The 22,907-nt window shown below is 39.2% G+C and overlaps 3 protein-coding genes across 3 annotated transcripts in view; 1 reads left to right on the forward strand and 2 right to left on the reverse strand.

Annotated features, from left to right (window-relative positions):
* Positions 1-1,403: 1,403 nt before the first annotated feature.
* Positions 1,404-5,970, forward strand: slc10a1 (solute carrier family 10 member 1). The gene is made up of 7 exons (XM_077509965.1): positions 1,404-1,627; positions 1,704-1,790; positions 3,409-3,521; positions 3,924-4,128; positions 4,226-4,404; positions 5,529-5,728; positions 5,909-5,970. The coding sequence occupies exons 1-7, from the start codon at positions 1,418-1,420 to the stop codon at positions 5,968-5,970; spliced, it is 1,056 nt and encodes a 351-aa protein (XP_077366091.1). The 5' UTR covers positions 1,404-1,417.
* A 237-nt stretch (positions 5,971-6,207) lies between these two features.
* On the reverse strand, positions 6,208-11,606 carry srsf5b (serine and arginine rich splicing factor 5b). The gene is made up of 8 exons (XM_077509964.1): positions 11,460-11,606; positions 11,090-11,235; positions 9,995-10,065; positions 9,659-9,796; positions 9,510-9,582; positions 8,314-8,387; positions 8,113-8,220; positions 6,208-7,479 (listed from the first exon to the last, which is right to left on the reverse strand). The coding sequence occupies exons 2-8, from the start codon at positions 11,213-11,215 to the stop codon at positions 6,996-6,998; spliced, it is 1,074 nt and encodes a 357-aa protein (XP_077366090.1). The 5' UTR covers positions 11,216-11,235; positions 11,460-11,606; the 3' UTR covers positions 6,208-6,995.
* A 487-nt stretch (positions 11,607-12,093) lies between these two features.
* Positions 12,094-22,907, reverse strand: part of susd6 (sushi domain containing 6) — a 32,552-nt gene continuing 21,738 nt past the window's right edge. The window contains exons 3-7 of the mRNA XM_077509963.1: positions 19,156-19,350; positions 18,875-19,069; positions 18,660-18,798; positions 15,922-16,388; positions 12,094-14,096 (exon numbers count right to left, since the gene is read on the reverse strand). Coding sequence (XP_077366089.1) covers positions 14,071-14,096; positions 15,922-16,388; positions 18,660-18,798; positions 18,875-19,069; positions 19,156-19,350 — 1,022 coding nt within the window. The 3' untranslated portion in view covers positions 12,094-14,070. The remainder of the gene's footprint in view (positions 14,097-15,921; positions 16,389-18,659; positions 18,799-18,874; positions 19,070-19,155; positions 19,351-22,907) is intronic.

The raw sequence follows: 22,907 nt of genomic DNA on the forward strand, positions 1-22,907 counted from the left end.
TGGTTCTACTATTTTGATGAGTGTAAAAGTGCGAGTATAGTACAGGGAGGATGTGGTTGTCAGGGATAGAGATGAAGTGAAGTTTGGGTGGAAAAATAGTTGTTGTTTTTTTAACCCTCTCCATGTATTTAAGAACAACTTCATAACCTGCAACAATTTCCAAACATACATCAGTTTAAAAAGAAATATAAAATAAGTATTTTTGAGAAGTATAAGGAGGAAGAGGGGTTTGATAAATAGTTGTGGAAATATTGGTTATATTATGGGAATCGCTTTGGTTACACTACAATGGTGATAATTATTATTGTTATCATCATTATAACTGTTATGTAAAAGCCAAGTATGGTACATTACTTATTATGAATAAGAATATTAGTACTCATTAAGTCTAATAATATACCAGATAATAGTATATTATGTTTAGCAAAAATGTATACATTGTAAAAATAAAAATAAAATAAAAAATCATAATATTTTGATGGTAGGAATATAAAAGTTTATACAGTACTTCTTTCTGGACTGGTTGCTTTTGTTGCTTAATATGATATTAAGTTTGCTTCAATTGCTATTTTTTGTCTTGTTTTTTGCTGTTTACAAGTTTTGGCTTCACATTTTTTATTTTCATTATTTTTAACTTTTTTTTATGCATGTTCAAAATAATTTAAAATCAAAGCATTCAATCAAACTTAACTTAATAATTTGGCTTTTTGAATGAAGAAACATTCACAATTTTTTTCCAATACAGTGATTTTTCAAAAATGTTTACTTCACCTATACAGGACTGTCTCGGAAAATTTAAATATTATAAAGTCCATTATTTTCCTTAATGCAATTAAATAAGCAAACATGCCATACATTCTGTATTCATTACAAATCAACTGAAATATTACAAGCATTTTATTGTTTTAATATTGCTGATTATGGCTTTTTTTTTTTTTTTTGGTCTGAGGAAATATTCTAATATTTTGAGATAGGATATTTGAGTTTTCTTAATCAGCAATATTAAAATAATAAAAGGCTTGCAATATTTTAGTTGATTTGTAATGACTAGAATGTATGGCATTTTTGCTAATGTAATTGCATTACAGAAAATAATGGACTTTATCACAATATTCAAATTTTCTGAGACAGTCCTGTATTTGTTATACTGCGATTATTTATAAGTGAAGGATATCTTAATTTCTTTGCAAAGTAACAAACTGTGCAAAATGAATATTAGGCAAAAGGTTCCGCTGCACCACACAATGTGTACTATGAACTGATGGCCAACCGATTACTTCACTGATTGGAAAGTACTGCTTATCAATACAACTGCGACCTTTCTTCCCGTTGTAGCGAGGCATGTCTTAACTTCAAAAGTAACATCACTACTCATTACCTAATGTTGGATCTTATGCCTGTTTTCTATGTTTTGAGCATGAACCACATGGTGGGCCAGTTGCTGGATTCCCAAACGCAAAACGCCAGCATGGCCGCCTTCAACGTGACCCCTGCAAACAGCAGCGCTATCCCTTTTCAGCACTTTTTGCCGCCCGTGGTGGACAAAACGATTAACGTGCTCACGGTGATTGTCATATTCATCACTATGATCTCACTGGGGTGCACCATGGAGGTGTCCAAGATCAAGGTGACTCCGGCTGGCCTCCGTTCAGTTGCGTACGACTGTGACGCTATTAATCATCGTGTTTATGTTCTCCTCTCAGGGTCACATGGTGAAACCTAAAGGGGTGGCGATTGCAGTTCTGGCTCAGTATTGCGTCATGCCGCTTTCGGCCTTTTGCTTAGCTAAGGTTGGTTTGATGTCACATTAGACATGCGCAGACATACTGCACCGTATTATCGCTATTACGCTGATTAGATAATAACTCAGACAAAGGCGATGTTGTTTGCTTGCGAGATACTGTCTGCAGTTGTTGAGTGAAAAATGTAGAAAGTAATACTTTTATGATGGGTCGGCATATTCTTTTAAGGATATAAAAAAAACTAAGCAATGATCTAATTGAAAATATAAAATTATTATGAAAATCCTTTGATAACAGGCATTTAAAATATTTAAAATATAATTTTTGCTAATTTTAATATTTAACAGCATTATATTTACATGTACACACAATATTGTTTAATAATTCAAATTTTAACCGTTGTATTTATAAATGATTAATATTTTGTGTTACACAAACTATCAAAATGTCCTGCTTTCCACACAATTACAACCTAAAATTTAGTGAACAGCATTTTTCTGCATGCATTTCAATGTATACAGTGTTCCCTCGTTTTCCGCTGGGGTTAGGTTCCAAAAAATACCCGCAATAAATGAAATCCGCGAAGTAGTTAGCTTTATGTTTTACAATTCTTATAAATGTTTTAAGGCTCTAAAATCCCCGACCGCACAATTTATACACTTTTCTCATTGAGGCATTTACATGTTCTCACATTTCTCTCTTGTTCAAACTTTGACAATGTTCAAACCTTCATAAATTTTATAAAATGGGTATATTACTGTAAAAAAAATATGCAAAATTGCACTTAAAAAAAAATCCGCGATACAGCGAGACCGCGAAAAGTGAACCGCGTTATAGCGAGGGAAGACTGTATATATTTTTTTAATTCCTAAAAATACATTTATTAATTGTAAACCACATTATTCTTTTCTGACACTAATGATGTGCTTAAATTTAGGGGGAAAGAAAATCTACTGAAATTATTAAGGGGATACTTTACTTATTTCGCCATTTTTGGCAGTCAAACATTAATATTTTGTCTATAATTCATTTGATAATTTCATTATTTTTCATGTACAATACCTTTAAAAACACATTTGGCAACTTGCTGTTGACTGAATATGACATAACAAGGGCTCAGGTAACCAATCACAGCTCAGCTTGTGAATGTCACATGACCGAACCTATAAAACAGGTGAGCTGTGGTTGGTTACCTGAGCCCTTGTGATGTCATTTTCAGTCGACAGCAAGGTTGCCAAATGTGTTTTTAAAGGTACTGTTTGTACGTGAAAAATAATGAAAGTATCAAATTAATTATAGACAAAATATTAATTTTTTATTGCTATAATGGATGAAATAAATGAAGTTTTCCTTTAAATTAAAAACATTTCACATAAATATTAAATAAAATGTGTCAAATATATAATAAACATTAAATAATAAATAGTACAGAATTATAATTAAAAATACATACCATGCCAGAAAAGTAAAAAATTGACTGTATTATTGTATATTGTATGTATTATTTAAATTAAATTAAAAAAAAATTAAATAAAAAAAAAAAAAAAAGACTTGGGCAATGTAATGTACTCTATGCTTTCATCTAATTAAGTAATTCATGCACATACCACTAGACAGTGCTCAAATGATGCTGATTGTACTGTATAACTATTATTGCTGCTCCCAGGGCTTCCAGCTAGCTGACATGGCGGCTGTGGTGGTCTTGATCTGTGGGTGTTGCCCGGGGGGGACCCTCTCCAACATCTTGGCTTTGGCGATAAACGGGGACATGAACCTAAGGTACAGACACATGCATAGAAGATTATTCAGTCTCTTATTATTATTATTATTATTAATTATCATTATTCACTTTTGGTATCTGTACAGTTCAACAACCTTAGTGATGCTGCCAAGTAAACACAGTCACTTATCGTCATGAAAGTTGACTGACCTGCTTCATCATAAAACGACGATACCGTAATATTTATCACAGTACAGCAAACCTGTCAGCCATTCACCTCGACAGGGTCCTCCTCCTTTATCAAGGAGCACGTGTTGTTCTGTGCATTTTTGCCGTATCAGATCTCTCTGGATGGAGAAGGCCATAAACTTAAGACTTATTATATACACTGTGCAGTACTACTTTCAGCTCATAGAATTTACCGTGCATATTTTACCAAAGTCACACGTTCCTCTCCACAGCATCGTGATGACGTCCTGTTCCACCTTGCTGGCTCTGGGCATGATGCCGCTGCTGCTCTACCTTTATTGCCAGGTCTTCGGCGACCTGCAGAACGCCGTGCCTTATGTTGACATCACTGTGTCGCTCGTCATGATACTGGTGCCCTGCGGCATCGGTATCCTCATCAACCACTACAGGCCGCAATACTCCAAGATCATTACCAAGGTGGCCCACGAAGGGATCTATATTATTATGTAGAAAGTAGATAAAGTGCATTTTTTATTTTTTGCGTTATCATCTGACTTACACTTTCTGCTCTTAGGTTGGTCTGACCATCTTGTCCATTTCCTGCGTGGCGGTCGGCGTGGTGACCGCCGTAGTGACGCGCGGCGCCGTCCTGGCCGTGGTGTCTCCGCCCCTTTTGGCCACCGGCGCCGTCATGCCCTTCATCGGCTTCACCTTCGGTTACGTCATCTCGTCCGTCTTCAGGCTCAGCCAAGCGTGAGTCAATCAAGGTGGAGGGACAGGATCCTGCTAAGAAGAAGAAAAATATCAGGGAAAGCCTACTAGAACATCTGAACTAGGGATAGACCGATTATCGGCCGGGCCGATATTTAGCATGTTGACAAATATTGGCATCGGCCTTTTTACGAATCTAAAGGCCGATAAAGCTGGAATCTCAATGAGCAGTGAATGATTGCAAAAGTAGCAAATTTTGTGTTTTCATCAGGATTTGTAATATGTTCACAGACACTTTTTACTTGTTGCAAAGACATTTCAAACATATTCAAACAATTTTTCACTGTCTGCAAAGATCTTTTGAACCCTGACGAAAACCCAAAATTAGATATTTAATTTTGCATACATTTGTCACTGCTGAGACTGGGGAGTCCCAACACTATTTATAAAAATAAATAAATAAATTAAATTTAGAAATTATGTTGAAATTTTGCAACATTTTATTTACAGTAGAAAACTATTTATTTATTTATTTATTTATTCATCCACTGCAAACACTGGGAAGTCCCAACACTTTTTAATTTATATAAATTTATTTTATTTTTTTTAATTGTTGAAATTTTGAAAAACTTTATTTATGGTACAAAACTATGTATTTATTTATTTACTTACTTAGTTTTGAATTTAGCTGAACACATGCTGATGACCCTGGAAGTTCCCTACAATTTCTGTTAACATTTTTAATTAAACAAAGCTATTCCTTAAATGTTTAATTTTTTTTTTTAAAAAGGTAATTTTTTAAATTTGTTTACTCTATTATTTTCTCTTTTACTGGAAATGAATATCGGCTTTAAATATCGGTTATCAGCCTCCTTGACGACTAATAATCGGTATCGGCATCTGCTCTGGAAAAACAAAACGAACGTATCGGTCTATCACTAATCTGAGCTGTATTTGAGGTTAATTTGAAGCATTATAAATTGTGACAAGTGTGCGCTGACTCCCATTTAAAACAAATGCAATTGGTTAATTCCGAACACAACCACATCAAAATTTCCATTTCAACAGGGGTGTGTAGACTTTTTTCACATTATTAGCCAGCATTTTGCCGCGCACCCTTATATACTTACGACTTTTGAATGTATCCTTTTGTAATCCCCGTTTAGCGAGCGGAGGACTGTCGCTATGGAAACAGGCTGCCAGAACATTCAGCTGTGCACCACCATCCTGAAGCTGGCCTTTCCACCGGACGTGATCGGCCCGCTCTTCCTCTTCCCGATGGTGTACATCTCCTTCCAGCTGTTGGAGGCCATGGCGCTCATCATCATCTACAGGTGCCATCAGAGGCTCACGAGAAAAGAGAAAGGTAAAGAGCGGCCATTTTTGGTTTGATACAAAACGCTTGATATTCCTCTTTGTTGGTCGCTAATATAAGAGAGACTTAAGGTTAAAATATCGTAGTTGAAAATCTACATTTGGAATCGATTTTTGTGCATTTAGCATTTTAACAATTCATAACTGGGTCTGTGTGCTGTTTGACCAACAGATGTTTACCAGCCTGCCATGACTGATGCCGGACTGAAAGCACTTTCCGAAGGGACTGTATGACGGATGAGCCAGATTTCCTTCGTAACAATCTTGTGTCTGGATTGGCTTAAAGAAGAACTTTATTATGTACATGAATTTTAGGACTGCCGTGTGACTATTTTGCAATAAATTTCCACTACTATTTCCATGGAGGCAGAGCGGGTTCAGTTTTCACTCAGTGGTTGTCTGGCTCAACTGCACCTCCTGGTGACTGGCTAAGTAAGTAGGTGGATGGACATTAAGAGTGACAAAGGTAAATTGTGTAACATTGGTCAAACCACTTTAATAGGTACAATACTTCCTACACAAAATTGTCCCCATTTTTTTTTTTAATTGAAAACAAAACCCTTATATACAAAAGGCTGTATTGTTCGAAAACACATTAACATCACTCACAGTGTCAAATTACATGTATACTCGCTCACATACAAAACCCCCCCAATAACTTTCAGATTACAACTCATCAAAAAAAAAAAATGCATAAAATAAGAGGCAACAGTCTGAATGACCTATATTAAGGACACAAAAGGCCTAAAGCGGAACGCGTATAGCGAGCATGTCTCAACAAATATGTCTCAGGAACCTAACCAATTAGATCATCATGCATTCCCTAATTTCCCTTCAAAACACGCACTTCGACATTGATTTGTTCTTCTCATGATGGACTTCCCAATATGGTGAAATGACCGAGTGCGAAGTTAGAGTATGAATCCTTGGTTTTTTTTGGGTGGTTTAAAAAAACAAAAAAAAACAAAAAAAACACACCTGACTGCACCTGTTGGTAGAAATGTGTTAAATAAATTCAGACATCCCAAAACTCACCAAAAGGTGCAGGGGAACAAGGCGGAAGATGGTATTGAGGAAGACAACATGAAGTGACTCGAGGAAAAATAACAAATAAATGACAATTAAAAGGCTTCGCTTATGTATCAAAACCATCCAATAATCACTAGGGAAAAACAAAACAAAACATACCTTTCTATCCAAGCAGTGTTGAGCTTTAACAAACCTGTCCTAAACGGATTCTCCCAAGACAATGGGGTGAGTTAACGCTGGCTTTCGGTGGAAGGGGAACGGGAGCGTGAACGAGATAGAGACCGGGAGCCAGGGCCTTCCTCATGAGGGGGGCGAGGAGGAGGGGTAGCGGATATGGAACGCCTGTTTGGATCCGCTGACTTGGAGTTAGGGAGGGATGCGTTGCCAGTTGGGGAGCGGCTGCGGGAGCGGCTACGGGTTTTGGATGGGCTGCCGGAGCGCCTGGGACTGCCGGAGCGCCTGGGACTGCCGGAGCGCCTCGGGCTGCCGGAGCGCCTCGGGCTGCCGGAGCGCCTCGGACTGCCGGAGCGCCTCGGGCTGCCGGAGCGCCTCGGGCTGCCGGAGCGCCTCGGGCTGCCGGAGCGCCTCGGGCTGCCGGAGCGCCTCGGGCTGCCGGAGCGCCTGGGACTGCCGGATGAAGAGCGATCACGGGATCGAGAGCGCGAACATGAGCGGGAGCGAGAAGAACTCCTGGAACGGGAACGACTTCTTGACCTTCAAAAGGCAACAAAAGTGAAGAGTTAACGATCGAGGTAGGCAGGTCAGCTATTCAGTAGGGTAGTTCATTTAAGATTTTGAGTTGAATTTCAGGGAAAAAAAAAAAAAAAAAAAAAAAAATCTTATTTTTACCCCTCCCTATCTAACTCAAGATCAGGATTGTTATCAGGCTTCTGCAAAGCTCGCTGATGTACTGATCATTAGGTTTAGATGCACTAAAGAAGGGAGATATGGAAAAAGGCTGGATTGAGGCTCTCGAGGACCGGACTTGGCCACCACTGCCTTCGTCAGTCACTTCAATAAATGAGAAAAGTTTGCAACCACAATCTAGATCTTCATAAATTAACACTCTCCTATAATTTCTCATTAATTTTCCATTTTAATTTTAGCTACAGCAGTGAGTGAAATTCACTTCATACTTGACAATTGTGCCATGTTTGTGACCCACTTAAAAAAAAAAAAATGTTACCCAATATCAACACTAGGCGGCGTCGTTTTTCTGTTGAAAGTTGGTTCTACTTCATCCCTGCTGACCACCTCAAACCGTAGTTACATCCGTAAATATTGTTTGAAGCAGGCAACAGGGCAGTTAAACAGTTGGGACAACTACTAATAAATATAAATTCTCACCTCTTCTGGGATGCCTCAATCAGCTTTATTTTTCTGCCATTGATCTCCTTTCCAGACAGTTTCTCAACAGCATTTTTCAGGTCGCTGTAAGAGGCAAACTCAACCACCCTGGAAAGAGAATGTCGGACATGTTGTGGATTAAAGTCAAACTCATAAATTTCATCCAGAGAAGCACTGTGAAGATGACTACCACTCACTCACCCTTCGTTGAGTTTAGGTCGATGTGCATCTGCAAATGTGACCTCTCCAGCTTGCCTCATGAAATCTTTCAGGTCCTACACATGCAAACGGCGGTTAATGCGGTGTTAAGACTCGAGCAGTCAAAAACATGAGATAAAAGTGATTTGAGGGAGAGATGGTTAGATTGCAACTACTGAGGCTACATGAGGTGGGCCAAGAACCTCAAACCTATCAACCAGCCGCATCTTCAACACGACCGCGTTTAGGACCGAAACATAACCTCGTTCAGTTTAGGATCAGCCAATGTGTTGCAGTTTTGAGATTCTTGTGCCGCCCTCGAATTAGAACTACAGAGACATGAACACCATCTGCATGAATTCAACTGCAGTGGCGTCATTTGGGCAGAATTTGGCGCAACGAGCCCTGTTTTCTCAGGGCTCCGCGCCGGGACCGCCCCTGCCTCGGCACCCCGCCTCAGCAAAGAGAGTGAACAGGGTGGAAGAGAGGAAACTACTACCTGAGAGCCAAACCCTTTGGGGTAACAGCAGATTATATCCACAGGCACCGGGGGGAGGCTTTCACACGCTCTCGCTCTCTCTCTCTCGCGACGTGCCAGTGTGGGGAGGGGCGGGGATATCGATCGATCGAAGCCCCCTCAATTTAACGAACCATCGACTCGCGCTCTCTCCTTCTGCTTTCTCTCTGTCAACTCCCTGTTTCCTCTCCCACCGCCTGGCGCCCCCTGCCTTGGACAGAGGGCGTTGCGAGCGAGCGAAGGGGCCGCCAGCGCTCTTCCCCCGAGTGAGGAGCGAGCGCTCACACGACCAGCAGGCTTCAACTAGTAGGAGTAGGACAGACTGGCTGACACCACGGGCTCAACCCCGACAGAAGGACCCAGAAGGGGCTAACTCCACCATAAGCGAGCTCTTCCACATGACACAACAGTCAGGCTGGCAAATAAAGGGGTGAAGAATTGGTTAAAATTGGAACACCAAAACAGATTATTTTGTTTGTTGCGAGTTACAACTTAATTTGTACTAAAATTGATCTTAAACATCATAAAAATGTGACTCAGTTGTATTATCAAATTTAGGCAAAACTACAGCATTTTGCACAGAAATTCTACATTTACAGAAATTATTATGGAGGCCTCATGGCATGTTCAATGTATAAAATACTCGCTTTGAAATCAAAAACAAACTCGTAGCAATACTGACCTGCCAGCTGACACGGGACGACAAGTTCTCCACAATCAGACGGTTCTCAGTACGCATCGGAGGAGGGTTTCGACTGAAACGATTGAGACATCATAAAAATTGCCGTCAAAAAGTTCCTGTGTTCACGATGAAGTGTGAAAATGCGATACCTCCGATTGTTCTGAGCGCCTCGACCGTAACGATCGGGGAAGCGGCCTCCTCCACCACCGCTGCCGCCACCTCCTCCTCCTCCTCCCCGACCACCTCGACTGGCACGTAGACGTACACGAGCGTGCTCAATGGTTACTCTGACATCACACACACACACAAATAAAAAAATAAAAAAAATAAAAATAAAAAAATTAAAAATAAAATAAAAACTGTGTTGAGTGCTTTGCAAGTTGTGTGAATTTCATTAGGCCATATTTAAAATGAGCCAGAGGCTTCCCAACCCTGCGTTACTTTGTACACAGCGGCCATTACAGACAGCAAAAGAAACTGCTCACCTTTCATTACACAGTTCTTTACCATCAAGATCATACACAGCATCTTCAGCATCTCTGGGATCCTCAAACTCCTGCAATAAATAAAGCACAGTGCGTTCTGAATTAAGAAGAAGAATTAATAAAAAAAAAAAGGTGTCACTCTAGAGCATATCCTGCCAATGTTCCCGCAAACAAGTCACACAATAAACAAATAAGATAATTATTCCAAGCAATGTTTTTAAATTCACTTTTGAAAATTTGTTAGGGGAAACATTGCACGTGTTACTGGCTGAATGTGCGTTCGCAACAGAACTTCCGCCTAGCAACGACAACTTTTTTGACGCGACTATGTCGACATTAACCACTTCTTATTTAAGTATATGCCTACTACAATTTAATAAGTAACATACAAACTTTAGAGAGCATTTTTTAAATAAATAAAATTATTTTTTTAAACTGTCCCCCCCCCCCCTCACAATAATCAGAAATGTACCATAGAAAAGCAGAACTTCTAAGAGCGCAAAGGCTTTCCCGCAAACAAGAAAGGTGACAAGGCTAAAAATAGACTAGCTTTCAGACTCAAACATACATGGCAGCGCAGAACATCCTGGTGTAAACCAAACTGTATTGGCTCTAATGACTTGGATCAAATTAATCTAGTCATTGATTGGTTCAGCAAATTATGACATTGCAACCCATCACAATGTTTGCATAAAACACAAAATATTGGCTAATCTGATCAAGCCGATCACATTAGAGGAAAATCTTATAATATTTTTGTGGCAAATTAATCAAGCTAATTGGCTAATTTCCTGCAATACTGAATTAATAAACAAGGTTAACGTTTTAGTGCAATTGTTTTCCATAGTGCCAGTTTATGTAATTTACAGTTTTTTTGTTTTTTACTTTTGTACATTTCAAAATCTCATTTGTTTGTTTTTATACTTTATTAGTTGAATTTGTAGACTACTTCTACTTTCAGAGTATTTTACTCAATTATTTCTATTTCAATAGTCCGTACATAGTGCGACTACTTCTGACATCTCTGCTTCAAAGTATTTTAAAACAACACATTCTTTGAATAAATCCTTCCTTAGTAACCTACACCTTCCTTACCACAAAGCCAAAGCCTCTCTTCAGGTCGATGTCTCGGATGCGTCCGTATCCTTTGAAGAACCTCTCCACATCCTTCTCCCTGGCTGAGGGGCTGAGTCGTCCGATGAATATACGAGATCCACTCATCTTGAAAGCAGTGGGCCTACCTGTTGACAAACGCACATAATGACATTCATTGTAATTAATACGCTGTGGTTGCTCGCAGTTCATTTTGAACAGGTTCCGTTCGGCACTCATGCTAGCGCGGCCTAGCTAGCATCTAAAAGCAGACCTAGAAAAATGGCAATAGCAGGTAATATATGTGAAACTATGCGTGACAATTCAACCATAAACAATGACATTTTCAGATAAAGTTTATATGGGTAAATACCTTGACAGAGCGTTTGGAGGAATGCCTGGCAACTACAGACGTCAAACAGAAGACGAAACAAAATGGAGCCCGGGTGCACCTCTCCTGTCCATGTGACTGATTGCAGATGACGGAAAAGGCCGGAAAAAGCCGAAGTCCCGAGATGAGCTTTGTTTTGTTTGTTTTGGCCGTTGAGTCATTTCACATACACACCGCGAGGTGTCCTTCCTATACAATACATGGTACAAAACAATAAACGACTACAATATTTTAGCCCAATCTGAAATATGAAGTCAACTTTTGACTTTTGACCGCAATACTTGATTCTCTCTGTAAGAAGCGAGGTGATAGAGCTCAAAAAGATGATCACTGATCTGATCATATATCACAACAGACGAAATAATACATTAGTTGCTGATTAATTAACCAGTGCCATATAATACTGGGTAATGTCGGTCAAAGAGCACCTATTCAAAAACTTTAATACAATTGTTTTATATTCTGTGTGCCCCGTGATTGACTTGCCAGTGTATAAAAATGGATGGGTTAATATTTTATTTTATATTATTTTATACAGTAGGGCCTACTGTAGATGGCCAATATGACTAACCACAATACAAAAGTTTTTACATAAACGTCAATAAAGGACACAACATTCACATTCAAAAGAAAGCTTTAATTAGAAAGTTATATACACACACTGTAAAATTAAATTAAACTTTATACAAATATTAAATTAATATTCTCACACCCATTGCCATGTACAGGGGGAAGATCAGAAGCTGAAAGCATTCAAACCAAGAATGAACGTGTACTGTAACCAGTTATTTTCAGGGAAGGTACACTGTACAACAGTGCCTCTCAACAATGTAAATTGCTTATGTTTTTTTTTTCTTCTTTTCTAACTTTAACCCCATAATAGTTTACGCCAGGTAGTAAAGAGAAGCAATTATGAAACACAGAGGCGCATAAAAATTGTCAGAATCATCACAGTAGCTGTAAAGCAAGGGAAGGACAGAAAGTGTTGGGCATTATTTTTTTGACGACAAAATAAACTGTGATAAAGACAATTGTATGCATAGAATAGAAAAGAATAGAATAAGGCCTTTGGGGAAAACAGAAAACTTTGCAATAGTGAAAAAGCAGCCACAAAAGTGGATGCTTAAGATGATACATGGAGGGGGGGAGAAAAAAAAAAAAAAAAAAAAAAAGTACAGGTCTAAGGCAACATTCTGTTAGCAATAATCATGAAATGCCCAAAAACAAACAAACAAACAAAACAAAACAAAAAAAAAGGGGGGGGGGGGCGGTCATGCTGTGTTCATAGTGGACAGCTCAACCACAAAAACAAAAACAAAAACAAAAAAAACAGAGACAGAAGATAAAAATGTGCTCTTGGCTTTACGAGGTCCTGCGCTTGGGGGCTAGAGTATACAAAACGCAATTATTCCATTTTATTTCACTGCAACCCGTTGCAGTTATGTCAATATTGCACAAATGTGGTATTTTCACTTCAGTGATGATGGTTTGCAAAGCCATTTCTCTAGGGAGATGCCAGTCAGCATAAATATTAATAATACACACAGACGTGTACTGGATTCATTGCTGTACTATTTGTGTTACGATGCTTTCGTTCGGACGAGTAACACAGAATATTGCCTCTCGTTTGAGGATGGTGTGATCAGGAAATGACTATTAGCAGGCGCACTTTTATTGAGAATGTGCCCTCTTCTGCTTCATACACAAAAATGTGGACAGACGCACGCACACAAAGTCATCCTCGTCAAAGCAAAACAAACGGAGCCGCACGTCAAACAATAAATACAGGAGCTTTTTCTTTGAGCTAATTTTAAATTTTGCCATGGCCCATGACAGCCCTTCTTCAGCTGAGAGATCGCACATCTCACTCCGAGTCTGATGCAGCATCGCTTTTCGTAACCCCAGAAAACAATCAATCCTACTCATGAAGCAGAGGAGGAGCTAAAGCTTCTTTTCCGGGTTCGAAAAGCGGATCGCCGCACTGCTTTCAACTCATCCCAACTGATCCCGATATGCTGGATGTTGCCTGGATACGGAGACAGCTAGCGAGAGGGAGCGATACATACAGAGGAGGCTTCATGCTTAATTCAGAGTGGGCCACGGCGCAGTGACAGCCATCACTAAGAAAAATATTTAAAAAAAACAAAAAAAACATGCAGCATTCACAAAGAGGGCCGCAACACCCAACTGTCACTCACGACTCTTCAAGTACAGTGGGAAGACAATTCGGAACACTATAGGAGCAAACTTCTTAACGTTTCCTGTTTTGAATCCATTGATTGCTATACTGTTTTCAGACTCTTTATGTTTTCAATCGTATACAAAGGCTGCAAAGGATTTTTAAATGAGGTGGCGCCGCTTTGTCTTGTCTCTGGCGTTCCATCACTGCTTGTGGCGCAGTATGTACGGGTCGATGGCTTTGTTCTGCGGTCTGTAGCGATGGCAGAAGAGGTTGCACGGGGGCAAAGTTCTTGTCCTGTCTCTGCTGGCCTGTGAGGGGTGTTTGGGGTTAGTCGGGGGCAGGTTTGACAGACACGCTCGGTCCTGGTCAGCAGAGAGAGACGGGAGACTGCTGCTAGCACGCTGGCAGGCTTCATGCTTCCTTCAGCAAGGGAATATCTGCACGAAAATGATAGTGGAAGTGAGCAGGCGTTCAGAGTCATACAATCAAGCCTCCATATATGGCTATCATTCATCCTATGACTCTGAAAGCAATCCTCCACAAAAAACAGGAGGTAACTGTAGTAGATTTATATTTCCGTTACCAATATTTGCGAAGGAAGGGTTTTGAATCACACCAGATTGAGTAGACACAACGTGAAAATAATGTAAAGGACACAAAAGCGCCAGTCTTGAAAACAGCGGATTGCGAGACAGAGGGGACTGAAAGCCATTTGTTTCCTTTTATACGGCACTTATAGTGTTGAGACTCCTTTTGTAGAATACATGGTGTGTTACATTGTTTTGCAGTTATGTGCCCCTTTCTACTATAGGACTGTCTCAGAAAATTAGAATATTGTGATAAAGTTCTTTATTTTCTGTCAAGCAATTAAAACAAAACAAAAATGACATACATTCTAGATTCATTACAAATCAACTTAAATACTGCAAGCCTTTTATTATTTTAATATTGCTGATTATGGCTTACAGCTTAAGAAAACTCAAGCATCCTATCTCAAAATATTAGAATATTTCCTCAGACCAAGGGGGGAAAAAAAAGCCATAATCAGCAATATTAAAACAATAAAAGGCGTGCAATATTCCAGTTTATTTGTAATGAATCCAGAACGTATAGCATTTTTGCTTATTTAATTGGATTACAGAAAATGAAGGACTTTATCACAATATTCTAATTTTCTGAGACAGTCCTGTATACCAGCGGTTTGCAACCTGCAACTCTGAAGCCACGTGGCTCTTTAGTCCCTCTCCTGTGGTTCTCTAAAAAAATTAGTAGAAATTATAATTTGTTCTTACACATTCATTTTTTTTATAAAATATTATTCACATTAATTTATGCTTTACATGAAAATAAAGAATTCAATATTTAAAAAAAAAAATCAGAGTCCAATTTTTTTAGTTGTCAGAAAAAGATGAAAAACTTTTTAAAAATTACATAAAAATATCTAAAAAGTGACCATTAAAATGTCCAAAAAGAGGAAAAGCTGAAAATTACCATAAATTGCCCGTGAAATTGCCAAAATGTTAGAACTGAATTAAAAAAGGATGTGTGAAATGTTCAAAAATGTACCTAAAATGTCCAAAAACAAAAGAAAGGCAGAACATTACCATACTATGTTTTGGGAATTGCCAAAAAAGTCAGAAAATGTATTAATAATAATAATTAAAAAAAAAAGGCAGAAAAGAAAACATTCAAAACTATTAAATGTCCAAAAATAAAAAGAAATCCCCAAAATTACCATGAAATGTCCACAAAATTGCCAATTGTCAGAAAACTGCTAGCAAAAAAAAAAGGCAGATAAAAAAAAAAATGTCTAAAACATAGCCGATAAATGTCCAAAAAAGGAAGAGAAACAGAAAATGACTATATGTCCATAAAATTGATAGAAATGGCAGAAATTTGATAAAGGCAGAAAAATGTAAAAATATATGAAAAATTTGTTTAAAAAAAAATAAAAATAAATAAAATATAAAAAAATCAAAAACGAAAAACAAAAGGTAGAAGAAAATGAATGTTAAAGTATTAGATGCTGCATAATTTTGCGTTATGGTACAGCTCTAATTATCTCATTTCCTTCATAACAATCTTTAAATGTTTTGTTATTTATTTGGCCTAAAATGGTTCTCCTGATCGGAAAGGTTGCTGACCCCTGTACTATACATTGCCTGAGCTGAGCTCAACTCGACAATCGAATGGGAAACGAGAAATACTTCACCATTCAAAAGCCATTAACATTGACATTGTGCCACTGGCACCACAGCTTACCATCAGAAAAGTCATCTGCAGAGGTGACAGAGAGCAGACTGTGCTGGTCGCTGCTCTCAGAGTCTCTACGGAGAGGTAGAGGGGCCGCACACGCACCCCCAGGGTGCTCCCGAGCCCACGATGATGAGGAAGAGGAGGAAGAGGAGGGAGCCTGGTGAACAAGCACCGTCTCTGCGTGATGGTGGGAGGGGAACGAGGACGAGGTGGATGGGAAACAGAAGTCCAAGTCTCTGTGGTGGTGGTGGTGGCTCTCGCTGGGGCCTTGGCCTCCCGTGGCCCCCTGAGGGAGACCCTCCGACAGAACGATAGGGACTCTGGACTCCGGAGGAGCTGGAGGAGGTGGTGGCGAAGGAGGAGGAGGGGCGCCCGTAGCATTTCCATACACTGCTTCTTCGTAAGACGGCAGCGCCACCTGAACGCCCTCAACCATGATGGAGCCGGATTGGCCCGAGATTCCTTGCTCCCTCCTGTAGAGCAGACGGACAAAGAGAATGAAGCAGAGCAGACACAGCATCGTAAAAGCAGGGTCATGTGGAAAGGTACTGCGCAGTCATGTGTGCTGCATACCACAGAAGTGGGTGAAGGCGATTAGCCTTGACTGTACAATTGATGCATTTATTTTACAGTCTGGCTCAGCTCTGCTGAGTTTCACAACCAACAAGCGTGCTAATGACCCAACTATTGTGGCCTTTAAATATTAAAGTCACAGATGAGACAAAAGCGATGCTCACATTTTACTTTCCCAACTATTTCAAGAATCTTGCAAAACAAGTAGGTAGTTTATCCATCCAGACAGATCTGCTGTGTCACTGTGGGGTGAATTGGAGGCACTTTACAAGAAACAATATTTAACTAAATTTTAGCTTTGTCATTTTGAGGTGGGAACATTTCGATTTCAAAACATTCTAACCTTGTTGAAAAATAAAATGCTGTTTGTTTGTTTTTTTTCCAAATTCAAGACAGAGGCAGCAGATGCAACGAGAACACCAGAGGCCCAAGAATTGAACCCTGTGGAACACCATACATTCCGGTATACATGTGAATTCATATTGCACATATTCGCCTGACCACTTTCTTTTTTTTTTATTGTTCGAAATATAGCTAGTATGAAGGGATTATTGTAATAAAGAAATCACACGACGTACCATCATAACAGACAAGTCGACTACTGAGCGCACCAAATTCCTCATAGCCAAGCAATGTAGCCAGATCACCTGCAGCCAGTTCGATCACACCTCGGTTAAGAACCACTGCCCGAACCTCTTGAGATCAAACAAGAGTCGCACAGCCAACACTGAGGTACCAAAATGGATGGGCAATGTGACCCCGAATGATGATGACACTTTAGTTAGCAGTTTTATTGCAGCAATTTGTTGGATGAAGACAGCTTTACTGGCAACGGATTTGCAGTCGAGTCCATGAAGGCAAACAGCGCAAGCAGTCAAGACTGAATGTTTTGCAAGGTGTTAGCAGTGTTTTTCTTTAATATCTCAAATAGCTTTATCACGCATATATTAGTGTAACTAGTGCTTACCATGTTTCACACTTTGACTTGATTGTCAATGTAATGCTTAAAAATATGTGCCAGGCGCAGTCATTGCCGCTTTGTGTGCTTGTTCAGACCTGGAAATGAACTCATTCAGTGCCATTGACGGCTTTAGATGTTAAAAAAACAAAAAAAAACAAAAAACATTTTAACTGGGCTGGCGGTGAATGAGTTAATCATGACTAAAAATTAGTGGGTGTCAAAATTAGTGTGTCAATTTTTTGTTAATTTAAAAGTTCCTTTAACGCCACTCTTTTTTTTTTTTTTTTTAAACACAAGATTACTTACAAAGCCTGCACTGAGGGAATTCCAGCAGACACGTCCACATCAAAATTTAGCAGTAATAAATGTAGTAATAATGCATATAATTGGGGAGACTGGGGTGAAGTTGGATGTTAGAATTTTACAAGTTACTTCATGTTAAAGATTAGATAAGAAAAATGCACTGATCTGCCACCATCTTACAAATGCAATTATGCCATCTAGTGGCGGAAAATTACCTCAACACAAATCAGTATCACGCTCGTTTTTTTACAGTACAACTTTTTAATTTTAACTCAATTTTATTAATTATTATGAAATTACTGTATTAATGACTAAAAGATGCAGCCGCACTTCTTAGTTTAACATTTTTCCTACAAAACTTAGAAAAATATATTTTATTGTACATTTAGAACAGATATAAAATTGGTATACTATTGACGTCGTGCAATTAATTCCGATTATTTTTTGTTCGAGGTTTATCATGTGAAAATATCTCCCATTTTCTTTTTTTTTATGTAATTATATTTTTATTTCGAACCAATCAAAACAACTCCACATATCAACCATTAAGAACATGTCATCTTCCCGATTTTTTTGGTTTGAGTCTATTGATGATCCCTCCCCTTTAGCTGACGTGCCTTTTGTCAGTCAAGAAAACTTTGGACCCTGGGTCAGAGTCTGTTAATCTTCAGTGATGTCACCGTCACCGTTCAAATACTGTCTCACAATACAATACTTCACAGTATCCGGTAAAATAATGTTCACAAAAATTTGAATCGCCTGACACCCCGACTAAAAATGTATAAACCAGTTACGCTAATCATCTCTGATGTGACAGAAGGACTTTCCATTGACTTAAATATAAAACATATGAAAATGGATTGCATTTATACAGGATAAAAATACTTGAATACCGTGTCAGTCTTACCTGCTGTGATGGAAGGACTTGAGTTTGGGCTGCACGAGCACAAACAGCACGACGAGAAGCAAGATGAGTGCCACCGAACTAGCAGTGGACGCCACAATAGACAGAGCTGGGATGCCGAGTGGAGAGCTCGGCTCCTTGTCTGTAGGATAAGAGACGATAGAGAGGAAATGTCCCCCAAATACTGAAAATGAAAAAAGCTGTTGTAGGTGACGGACCTTGGCTGAGTCGGCAGCTGATCTGCATGGGGGTGTCCCACTCGCCGTTCTCACAGGTGAGAAACTTGTAGTCCGCTTTCAGAGCGTACCCCTCATCGCAGAAGTACTCGATGACCGTCTTATGGGTGAGGCGGTGGCAGCCGGGCGGGTGACACCGGTAGCCACCATTCTCCGGTTCAGTGGGGGGCGAACACACTGGTGAGAAAGCGGACATTCGTTTTCACTGTCACAGTTGACCAATGCCGCCAAAGATATTAGCTCCCGAATTTCGACCCCCTCACCATTGCTTTTAACACAGCGTGGGGGTTGATTGGACCAGGATCCAGAACTGTCACAAGTGATGCTGGTAGGTCCATCTGCAGTGTATAAAGGCTCACAGGCATAGGTCAGAACTGCGCCCACGGGAAAGGAGTCCCTGTTCGCCTCAGTCTGGTTCAGCAGTTCTGCATGCTGCACGGCAGGTGGCTGCGCACAACCTAAATGAAAACAACAACAACATGGCAGGAATTGGGATTACATGGCTCCTACTGAGACAAAAGGACGATGTTGGACAACAATTGGTGACTTTTACATTTACGTCAATTATTTATTTATTTTTTATATAAGTTCAGTTAACGAAAAACTAAAATTCAAAAAACAATTTTGTTAACAAAATAAAAATTATAATGCTTTTCAAAAAACAAAAACTACATTTTATGTAGTGCTGTCAAAGTTAAAGTGTTAACTAATTAATTAATCACAAAAAATTATCGAATTAATCATTATTAATTTTGACCGCAGATTATCCTTTTTAGCTGGCAGTGGTTACATTAAAGGTAGCTGTTGGAGTTTGAGCAATAAACATAACTACATGCATTAAAGTAAAGCATTTAATAAATGTTTACATATGCCATAGGCCATTTTTTTTCCCCATTTTAAATGCAAATACAGTAATTGATTAGAAAAAGCAGGATGAGCGTGTGCAGTGGGTATACATTTTTGAAGATGTCCTCATAACATTAAATGTTGAAAAAATTAACACATAACAGGTACACTTCAAATTTAGCGGGCAAAATATGTTGGGGAAAAAAAAAAAGGTTTTTTAAGTCAGTGATTAATCATGATTAATCAAGATTCTAAGATGTGATTAATCTGATTAAAAAATGTAATCGTTTGACAGCTCTAATTTTATGTTTACAAAACTAACTAAAAATAGCTACAAGGCATTATAGTGTTTAAAAGAAACTACAAAAACCAAAGTACAAGCAACCGTTTCTTTTGACTTTCAAAGAGCTTTAGATTTATTTAAACTGCAGTATGAATATGCATATGTGTGGAGTACTTCATTAAACTGAACGTCTGCTGGTCTCTGTGGTTTGCTGCCGGTGGGTCAAACAAACTTTTCACAGGGAAATTCAGTCAGGTTGACAGGTGGAGGAGATAATTACAGCTCAAGGGACTTGTTCCTTGAATCTGGGATGCATTTGACGCCACAAAGGGAGAGGCAGTGTATCAAAATGGCAGGTGTGGTGGAGACCGCCCTGCTGTGTGCTATCGCAACCACCACGAGTACCATGAGAGGATTTATATGCGACAACGAACACTATATTATATATAGTTTCACTTGATTAATAGTGCATTACACCATTTGCTCTACTGTAGCGTGAGATAATATCTCCTATGGTGTGTGGCAGCTCTGAGACTCGGTGCCTGCAAGTGAAGACAAGCACAAAACACACACGCACGCATTCAGAGCTGTGAATCGGCTGAGCAGGTCTAACTTGAAATCTAAGCACCTGCTAGCAAGTTGGCTTTTACTTTCATTATTAGTCATCTTAAACTGCTTGGCGCTTGTGTAACTAAATTTAAGTTCCAGAGACACACAGTTGCATTGTGAAGGGTCTAACTGAATATGTTATATTTTGCTATAGTCAAGAAATCCTGATTGAATACAAACAAACCTAGCAGGGCTCTGAGATCGGCGGACTTGGGTCAGTTAGTGGAACCCTGAGTTCAAAGTAAACACGGTGAAGCTGCATTTAGCTGTTATGCTGCATACACATGGAATAAAATGCCAACAGAAGTGAAGTCTGAAGTGTAAATGCTTTTAAATCTTTTATTTTTTTCCCTATGCCTTTGATTAAGGTATTTTTAAACATATTTAAATCATGTTTTTTTCGTTTAATTATGTTAGAAAATTTCTTTAATGTTTTAACACTGTCAGTGTGTGTTCTTTTAGTAAATTTTGTAAGCTACTTTTTGTTGCTTTCCTTGTGTAAAGCACACTGCCTTGTGTATGAAATGTGCTATAGAATTAAACTTGACTTGCCTATTGTGAGAAAACAGATTTGCAATAAATAAGAACCTTTTAATGCGATACCAGCGGTCTCATAATAAAGTTTTCTGAATAAACAGAAATATCGCAAACAGCCATTTATCTTGCCGGTGTGTTTACAACTCAAAGGCACAATTACCAGAACTACTCATCCTACTTCTTGTAATCTCCGAGGGAAAACTGGACTTTAAACTGCCAGCGCAAAATTGTAAACAAACACATTAAATGCAATGTGTATTTCCTGAATCCATCTAGGGACTCATTTTGGTATCTTTGTGCACTAAAAATAAATGTAAGTGGACCAAAACAGGAGTAAGTGGCTAACATCTGCCAAAAACAAACATGTTATAAACCTCAATCATAACTTAATAGCTTATAGCACATGTTGAGATGTGTGGCTCATAAACAGTTCTCAGTCATCGCCACTATGGCCTGTGTAACTGGAGGCTGTAATACTTTAAACGCTCAGTGAAGATGAGAGGGTGCTAATGGGATGAGGAAAGGCGATGAATTGATGACCTCAGGCTGTGAGTCTGCAGGGGACACAAAAGACCCTCGGGGGGGGCTGTTTCTTCCAAACAAAACTCCAAAGTAATCAGAACAATGTCCATTCTATATGTAAATGTACTGCTTGTTGAAAAACAACAAATAAATGCTATTCAGTAATCATTATTTGCTACCAACAGAACTCCATCCACTTTAGTTCCGTTTCTAATTATAGCACACGGCTGTTTGTAACAAATAAATAAACATTCTGTCGAGCAAACATCCTGCATTAGAAGACGACAATGCTAACTCCCCAGGGCTTGAAGTCAGGCGCACAGATCATTTCACCGAGGTTAGCGGGTGCAGTCGAAACAAACCCTGAAGCCAGGAAAATGTGAATCCATTTTGAAACTAGTGGTCCTTAAGAAGCCCAGTCAGCCAAGCTTTCCATTCTCATGCCAGGAAAAGCTTGTGCTGTTCATAGAGACGCTCTTGGGAGCAAATGTCATTATAGTGCCGGGCAATTTAGCCCAAGAGACCACATCACATGAATTCATAAAAATGAATACACTTCAAGTGAATTTTAACGCTACAGTGCAGATGGCAGTTTCCTGCATGCAGTACTCAGCATAAATGACACCAAAACGGAAACATAAGAAACAAAAATGTAGCTAGACTTTCACTGGTGTACTCATTTTTGCAACATGAATTAAATATAAACAAACATGAGTGGCCTTTTGTAACTATTTTGAAAATATTGATTCTGAAAGGAAACTCAAGGTTTTTATTTAGAGTGGCCTGTTTTGTTGTATGTTTAAAATGCGTAAATACAAATCATGATTGCACTGCACTTGTTAAATAAACAGACAACAGTATAAGACATATACAAACCTGTTCTTCAAGCAAGTGTTTTGCTTTTCTATCGGGGAAGAGGTGAGGACACGCGAATTTGGACTACTTCACTTCATTTCACTTACTACTACTACTACCACTTCATTTTTACTTCAGTTCCTACGACTGTCACAGGAAGTCGACTCGCGCGAACAGTTAGCATGTGAACAAAATTCATGCAAACGAGAACGAGAGAGAGAGAGAGAGAGAGAGAGAGAGAGAGAGAGAGAGAGAGAGAGAGAGAGAGAGAGAGAGAGAGAGAGAGAGAGAGAGAGAGAGAGAGAGAGAGAGAGAGAGAGAGAGAGAGAGAGAGAGAGACGTGAGGGTGGAGTCTGTTTATTT

Source organism: Festucalex cinctus, chromosome 21 (genome assembly GCF_051991245.1).
Source record: "Festucalex cinctus isolate MCC-2025b chromosome 21, RoL_Fcin_1.0, whole genome shotgun sequence".
Taxonomy (NCBI): domain Eukaryota; kingdom Metazoa; phylum Chordata; class Actinopteri; order Syngnathiformes; family Syngnathidae; genus Festucalex; species Festucalex cinctus.

Coding starts and splice junctions, on each gene's coding strand:
- srsf5b (XM_077509964.1), bottom strand. CDS start 11,215: ATGAGTGGATCTCGTATATTCATCGGACGACTCAGCCCCTCAGCCAGG. Junction 9,583..9,658: donor GGCGCTCAGAACAATCGGAG/GTATCGCATTTT, acceptor CAATCGTTTCAG/TCGAAACCCTCCTCCGATGC. Junction 7,480..8,112: donor ATTGAGGCATCCCAGAAGAG/GTGAGAATTTAT, acceptor TGCCTTTTGAAG/GTCAAGAAGTCGTTCCCGTT.
- slc10a1 (XM_077509965.1), top strand. CDS start 1,418: ATGAACCACATGGTGGGCCAGTTGCTGGATTCCCAAACGCAAAACGCC. Junction 4,129..4,225: donor ACTCCAAGATCATTACCAAG/GTGGCCCACGAA, acceptor TTCTGCTCTTAG/GTTGGTCTGACCATCTTGTC. Junction 5,729..5,908: donor GCTCACGAGAAAAGAGAAAG/GTAAAGAGCGGC, acceptor TTTGACCAACAG/ATGTTTACCAGCCTGCCATG.